At 43.6% G+C, this 8,017-nt stretch overlaps 1 protein-coding gene across 1 annotated transcript; it reads left to right on the top strand.

Moving 5' to 3' along the window:
• Positions 1-689: 689 nt before the first annotated feature.
• EDN1 (endothelin 1) lies at positions 690-6,058 on the top strand (the record flags this gene model as incomplete). The annotated part of the gene is made up of 5 exons (XM_084228016.1): positions 690-1,015; positions 2,583-2,751; positions 4,080-4,238; positions 4,393-4,506; positions 5,956-6,058. The coding sequence occupies exons 1-5, from the start codon at positions 952-954 to the stop codon at positions 6,056-6,058; spliced, it is 609 nt and encodes a 202-aa protein (XP_084084142.1). The 5' UTR covers positions 690-951.
• Positions 6,059-8,017: the final 1,959 nt, after the last annotated feature.

Raw genomic sequence — 8,017 nt, 5'->3', positions numbered from 1 at the left:
CTGACGGGGGGCGGGGGAAGCTTATGGGGTCTTTAAATCCATAGTACTGAAGAATTGGGGGGTGTCTTTACTTTCTTTTTGAAGCTTTCTTTCCTTGCCAACCCCTCATCGATCTTTGCAGTGTGGACCTAAAGACTTTAGCAAAAAATGACTTTGGGGAAGGGCTTGCGCTGCCAGAATCATTGGACCCCAACTGGGGGCCGGGAGTGAAGAAGAGCGTCCCCTTGTTTGATCAACACTGAGGAATCCGAGAGACATAAAAGGAAAATGAAGTGAACGACAATTAAAAAAAAAAAATTCCCCGCACACAATACAATCTATTTAAACTGTTGCTCATACTTTTCATACCAATGGCATGACTTCTCTGGAGTCCCTCTTCTGATTCTTGAACTCTGGGACTGGCAGCTTGCAAAGGGGAAGTAGACTCAAACACTGCACGGGCAGGTTTACCAAAGGTCTCTAATGGGTATTTTCTTTTTCTTAGCCCTGCCCCTGAATTGTCAGACGGCGGGCGTCTGCCTCTGAAGTTGCAGTGATTTCCTCTAGAGCCCTGCCTTATCTCGGCCTGCACGTTGCCTGTTGGTGACTAATAACACAATAACATTGTCTGGGGCTGGAATAAAGTCGGAGCTGTTTACCCCCACTCTATAGGGGTTCGATATAAAAAGGCTGCGGAGAGCTGTCCAAGTCAGACGCGCCTCTGCATCTGCGCTGGGACCAGGAGAGCCAGGGCGCCCGGGCTCCGCTGCGCTCCAGACGCCCCCGCCGCGCACCGCTCGCGGACTCCGCCGCTGCCTTCTCGCCCGGCAGAAACCCACTTTTTCTCCCCAGTAAAGGGCACTGAGGCTGAAGGATCACTTTGAAATCCGCATAGCCGAGCGCTGTGAGAGAACGGACGCTGTTTTTCTTCATTCTTTCTTTGCAGAGGAGGATTTTGATCCCCTTTTCAGCATGGATTGTATCCCGGTGATTTTCTCTCTGCTGTTCGTGGCTTTCCAAGGAGCTCCAGAAACAGGTAGGCACGCTGACTTTCTGAATGTTAATGTTATCTTATCCACTTACACTTTTCTTGCTTCTGCTTCTCCTCCTTTTTTTTTTTTTTTTTTTTTTTTAGCACTGCAGCTCAGATTCTAGGTGTCGGGGGATTATTGATTAAAGTTATTTAGGTTTTAGGTTTTCTAGTGGGAATAAAAATTTCTCTATGAATATAATTGCTCCTAAAGCATTAAAATAACATTTTGATTATTACATAGTATATTTTCTCGGGATTTAAAAATGTAACTCAAGAGAAATAAAGACAAGATATAATTTAGCTACATGTGTATGTGTGCACATACAGGTGTAGGACTTATAGGAACTTATATCTTATTCAAATAGTGCTTAAATAGTATGTTAGCATGTAAAATACTTGAACATCTCATCTTGAAGCCAAAGAATTTTATTCAAATCATTCAAGCAGAGTATGAGCAGCAAAATCACCTGCAAAACTGCCTGTTGACTAAGCCCCCCAGGCGGTTTCAGGGTGAAGCAGATGTTTTCTTTAAAATTTGTCATTATTAACTTTAGGTTTCTTTTGGCAGGTTTTTGGCACCTAGAACAGTGTGAGCTGTATTTTCAGTTTTATTCACCTGTCCTGGGAGGGGAGCTAGGATAAATCTTGGCTGCTTAAGGATTTAGAGAGTTTGTGTGCCTCTACCGCTTCCCCCTTTAGGGTCAATGCACCTTTTTTGTCTTTTGGTGACCCTGACTGAAGAGAAAGGATGTCAAGGGAATGAAAATCCTGGAATGTGTCCAATTATTTGAAATGTACAAAGTTGGCCAGATAAGTGGCATGCCTCACTTGGCAGTAAGAAGGGGTTGCCCTGCAGTGGGACGGAGCTGGGGCGAATCCTGCCTACCCCACGCTGCCTGGAGAATCAGAATCCACGCCCACAGAATCGTGACTGGGTCCCCTGAGCTGCTGCTCGTCAGTGGTTTCTGTGGCGTTTACTGCCTGAAATGACTAGTTTTGGCGTTGAACTGCTTGGAAATCAGGAGACTACTCTTTTTTTCAATCATCTCCCCAAAGCTCTTGACTTCCATTTAATTTCAAGAGGTACCTATTACCTTCCCCACACCAGGTATCAAGTGTGGTGGGCACCCCCTAAAATAAAGGAAGGTCATTCTGATGGGTGTCGCTTCCAACCTAGGAAGAGGCGGGTGTGATGTATTTTCTTTTAGATTTTTGGTGTTAGCCAAATTTAAACCATTGTCCATTGTGCTCTCCTACTAAGTTCCCTGTAGAAGCCAGTCCAAAGTTCTAATAGGCAGCTTTCCTTGAAGGGGCTGGTAAGTCACTTTTCAGTACCTGTCTCCACTGCACATGTGTAATCTCTCTGAGGGCGGATATTTCACAGGGGGTAAAGGTGAACTCATGTTGAGGGAAGTAAAGAGTCCTTTTCCTCCCTGTCTCTGCTTCAGCTGCCTTTTAGACCTGGCCTCAGTTGCTCTGCTAGACCTGGCCTCAGTGCTCTAATGATGCAGGGTGCTCTGGGATCTCAGCGAGACTGTCCCCCTGACCTGCGCTTTCTTTCTCTCCTCAGCGGTCTTGGGCGCCGAGCTCAGCACCGGGGACGGTCGTGGAGGGGAGCAGCCCCCTCCCAGTGCACCCTGGAGGCCCCGCCGGACCAAGCGCTGCTCCTGCTCTTCTTTGATGGATAAGGAGTGTGTTTACTTCTGCCACCTCGACATCATCTGGGTCAACACTCCCGAGTGAGTCTCTAGAGGGCATCGTAACTCTAGTCTTTCCTTGTTTCCACTTCCCCGGTCTGCAGCTCGTGACTCAAGTGACTTTGGAGGAGAGGTCAGGCTTTGGATTCTGAAGTAGCGGTTCAGATAGTGCCCCCATGGGTGGGGCCAGCGCTCCGCTGTTCCTGAAAATGACTTGGACCGCTTGGTTTTTAGCAACAGAGGGGAGGGCCGTCTACAGCTGGCGACTCAGACTACTCCTTAACCGGTAGGATGGAGCTGAGAGCTGGTGGAGAACCACCCCCACATTCCCATGCCTGCTGAGGAACTCTAAGTGTGGGGTCTGGGTTGTGGGGGTGGTAGAGATTTAAGAGGCAGGAGGGATAATAGAGAGTTGTAATCCAAGCCCTTCATTTTACCTATAGAAAAGCTAAGACCCAGTTGTTGAAGTTGCTTGACCAGAAATGAATTTGTGGCAGAATTAGATCTAGAACCGGGGTACACTTTCTCTTTAGAAACTCCCATTTCAAGACAGAAATAGAAAGACCATCCCTAGATTTCTCTTCTGCCTTCAGTACCCTTCCTCCCCCCACAAAAACTAGCCCATCCAGCAGAACTAGCCATAAATAAGACCACAGTTAGGGTGCCTGCAATAGCCCATTATGGCAAGGGAGGTTGGAAATCTGCACAAAATCAAATCAGATCACACAACCCTCGCAAAAGACTAATAATTTAAGGTGATACATCCAGGGGGAGATTTTACTTTGTTTCATTTCGGAACTGACCAGAAAGCCTGCTGGCAAGGCTGCTTCTACAGGTGGGCATCAGCCAGCTGCAGGGGATGAGAAGCAGGCGAGAACTTTGTGGTAGCAGCAGGTGGTCTCCTCCTGCTGCCCCCTCCAGGAAGCACATTTACTGTTCTATCACTTGAATTGAAACTCGGTTTTCAAAATCTTTTGATTCACGGTTTTGCACTGAAGTCCCTCCCCTCCACCTCCAATAACTCGTAACTAAATAGAATGTTAGACAATGAAGAAAATATGAAGCAGAAACCAAAGCAGAGATGTCATAATTTTGGGCAAAAGATAATGCTGCATGTGCAGAGACGATAATGCTGAACTTTGTTAGGAAATGGGATTTCATTGAATTGGAGAAACTGGTTTTCCCCTTGTTGGGTACACTGACTCCGGGTCATGGACTGCAGGGGTTTCCGACTGTGCCTCACTTCACTCTCCTGAGACGCAAAGTGTGGTCAGCTTTTGGGTCCCAACAGAATGAGTTTGCCTCAAATAATGCCTCATTTTGAAGGGCTATTAATTATGTTAATATATTTTGTTCTCTTTTGATAACAGGCACATTGTTCCATATGGACTTGGAAGCCCTTCGAGGTCCAAGAGATCCTTAAAGGATTTATTTCCAACAAAGGCAGCAGATCACAAGAATAGATGCCAATGTACTAGCCAAAAAGACAAGAAGTGCTGGAATTTTTGCCAAGCAGGAAAAGGATTCAGGTGAGTAGCAAACATCTTTGCCCTCAATCACTTCGACAGCTTCCTGGCCTTCCTCCTGTTATGATGCTGCCTTCTTGCTTTAGATTAAGGGGCACTTGGAGAGCAATGCAATGGACCATTGCGAAAATGTTTTTTCCTTTGTATCTTTTAACAGGGGCCAGGACACTATGGAGAAAGGCTGGAGTAGCCAAAGGAAAGGAAAAGACTGTTCCAAGCTTGGGGAAAAATGTATTCATCAGAAGCTAGTGGAAGGCAGAAAGATAAGAAGGTAAGAGGCTCCGAAGAACGTGACACCGCTACACTTCCAGTTCCCCACCCTCCTTTTTCACCCTGATGGGAGTTAGGCTTAGAAAAAAAATTACAAAGGAGATAGTCATCATCTGCTGTAGACTGAAACCAGCAAAGGAATCCCTCTCTTTTGAAGGCATTGAGCATGGGCTGCTGCCCGCCCGCTATGTACGTAAGTAATCTTTAGCACACCCCATTCAGGCTAGAGATAGATTTTTCCCAAACAATCTATCATTTGGTCATAGTTAGCCTTTACTTTCTGAAGCAAAGTACTTACCACTTTCCCTGAGAACTTAAAAACTCTCAAGGAGAGGTATTTTTCTTTTTAAATCAAATTGCCACATATAATCATGTTCTTCTTCAAAAAGTTGCAGTTATTCAAATGGCCAAAGGAAAAATAAAGTCATTAGGTAGGGTTGGTGAGAGCTAGAACATGCTGTCTTTGGGGATTATTTATTTATTTATTTAGTAGGAAAATGCATCTGTAGGGAGTGAACCTTGTTGCACAAATCACTCTCATTTTCCAGTCAGTCAGGAGGAGAGACGGGGTCTGGATTAGCAACCCCTTTGGGTTCCAGAAGCAGCTCTGCAATGACCTTTCCCAATCCTCAGAACTTTTGGAATTCACAAGCCGAAGGGAGGAAAATTGCTTTCAGATCTCTCACATGTTCACACTTTGCTATCATGGTTTATGAAGACTTTTCTTAGAAATCCAGTGGCAAGAAGTTCTGTGATAGAGTGTTCTCAGCACAGGGCTGGCAGTCACAGACTGCCTGAGTGTTTACTACGGATGTGTGTACTTTCCATATTTACAATCTCAAGTCACAGATGAGCCTTTAGATCCCAAGATTACATAAACCACTTTTTTTGAACTGATTTGGAAATAGTTTTTCTATTAGTTTCTATTATATCAACTATTAAGTCAATAATGTAGTTCTTCTCTTTTTCTGTCTCCTGCACAAAGAACCATTAAACCTACAAAAATATGTACATCTTAAATTACCATGGAACCTTTGCTTTGGGCCTACCTGAGTGATTTTTATTCTTTTTATTTCCCACTAAGTCATCCTTATGTGACTAGGAAGGGGCTTGTGACTATTTGAATTCTAGTTGAGTTTCTCTGTAGAGTCCCCTGGTGGTAGGGCTGGAAAGGAGCTACAGAAGAAGAGATTATCTACAGTTTGTTTTTAAATTTGTATTTAATGCTCTTTAAATATGACCACAATCCCTTTTACCTCCTCTTCCCCATTCTAAACATAAGCAGTTCTCATTTTTACCCAAGGTTAGCAAAGGACAGCACCCTTTTGTGGTTGGTGGTGAAAGTTCAGGAACCAGACTTAGATTTGTTTGCACCAAATTCTAATTTTAGATGTTTCCCCAGGAATGATTTTTTAAAAAAATATTTTTTTTCTCTGTATTGTTTGAATAGGTTGGAGGCCATCAGCAACAACATCAAAACATCTTTTCGTGTTGCAAAGCTGAAAGCCGAGCTGCACAGAGGGAAGAAAGTGGCCCACAACAGAACGCACTGATGACACGTCTGGCCCTTCTGCAGCCTCGTCCTTCATGGAGACCGAGTGGCTGACTATGCACTCTCTCCACACTGACGGCAATCAGAGCAACAGCGTCCTCCCTGCTTAGACCATTTCTTGTTCTAGACTGCAGAGGACCAGCGTCCTCACTCTAAACATTCCAGGAAAGTTAGAGTCCCCTGCAACCTGACTTCATTTGCTTGTAACCGCTTTTGTCTCTCCTGATTGGGGATGACAGACAACTCAGAGAGAGCAGAGAGAGAGACACTGTGACCTACAAATTTGGGTGGTATCCTCCTGAGGGAGGAATGGAGACTCCATATGCAGCAGAGTTCCAAAGCGGGTGTTTGTGTCTCAGACAGGCACCCAGCACATTTCAGGGAGAAATTCTCGAGTCCCTGCAAAGAATTTCTAAGGAATGCACAAATTGAAAACATACTCGAAGGACAAACAGTCAAGTAGAAAAAAAAATGACTTTGTTTTCAAATTCACAAAATGAAAAATTGAAACTCTTACTACTGTAAATCAGGATGTGTCTCATGACTATGCGTCTACCTCACCTATATTGCACTCCAGCAGAAGTATTTTTCCACCTTTAATTATTGCCTCCCCAAGTTCTTCTCCCTTCTGCCACCTCCTCCCTAAACCTAGCCTCAGAGAAGTCTGGTCTCATGTGTCAGTAGTTGATAATGCATTTTCATTGTAATCTACTAGCTTTGATCCATAAGAAAAAAAGATCATTGAATCAGGAGATTCCCTTACCTGCTTTTTGGAAATACAATGGTATAGGGTTGTTTCTGGAAGACACTGAAAAGTAAATGTTGGTTATGCTTTAAAGCAGTAAAATTATGTTTTTTGTGTAACTGGCTATGGAAGAGGTTGGATTAAATTTTTATGTACTTATATTTTTATAGATATTTATATTCAGACAATTTATTCCTTATATTTACCATGTTAAATATATGTTTGGCAGGCCATATTGGTCTATGTATTTTTTTAACTGTATTTCTGAATGAAATTGAGAAAATGCTTTGTTTTGCCTATCAAGGTAATGACTTTAGAAAATAAATATTTTTTCCCTACTGTATTGATTTTGAATCATTCCTAAGATTTCTTTGGACAATTCTAAGAAGTGGACCAAAGTGGTGAGAATTATGAAGGGAAGTGATTAAAGATGGTTTCTTAGAGGGTGACTTAGCAGGAAAGCAGCTTAGTTAGGAAGAAACAGCATCAACTTGCTTTAGATGGTAAAAGGCACCTCTAGGTTGCATTAACATAAAAGCAAAACAAAACCCAGCTTTAACACCTCTGTCTTTCTCTGGATAGCAGCCTTCTGCTTTCCTTCACCTGAAAACTCCTCAGGGACTTCATCCATTAACTTTGCTTAGGCTACTAGACAGGATCCCACAGTTTAAACTGATGGTGTGGTGAGAGGCATTTTCTTCATATTAATGGAGTGAAAGAAGTGATGGCAAAACCAGCTCTCAAAATATCCCTAATTGCCCACACCACACTAGGGTTGCTTTGAGAAATTGGCCTGCTCAGAACAAGTAGGGGCTGCCCATATATTTTTATTTGCTCAGATCAAGAAGATTGTTTATTAAGGAACACCGAGTACCTTGCGTCTCTGTGTTAGCCAGGACTGGATACATGCCCATGGAGAGAGATACCAAATGCTGATTCTCAATCTGTTGCTTTGAAACACCAACACCACCTTCCTCTCTACTTGGCCTTGGCTGACCTTGCAAAACTATTGGGGAGAATAGTATTGTGAATGGTTATTACCACCAGATACCTATAAGAACCTGATCAGTTTTCAAGAATCCTCACTGCCCTTCTTTAATTGTTCCTGAAGGAATGTCTGGCATTCAACAAATATTAGCTCATGGTGATCACTCTTGTCCAAACAGTGGCACATCTGAAGGACATTAAGTGACAGTTTCAGGTGTGCATAGCCAG

The sequence above is a fragment of the Talpa europaea genome, assembly GCF_964194135.1.
Source record: "Talpa europaea genome assembly, chromosome: 2".
In the NCBI taxonomy this organism is placed as follows: Eukaryota; Metazoa; Chordata; class Mammalia; order Eulipotyphla; family Talpidae; genus Talpa; species Talpa europaea.
Note: the sequence above shows the minus strand (reverse complement) of the source record. Positions and strands in the feature narration are given on the sequence as shown.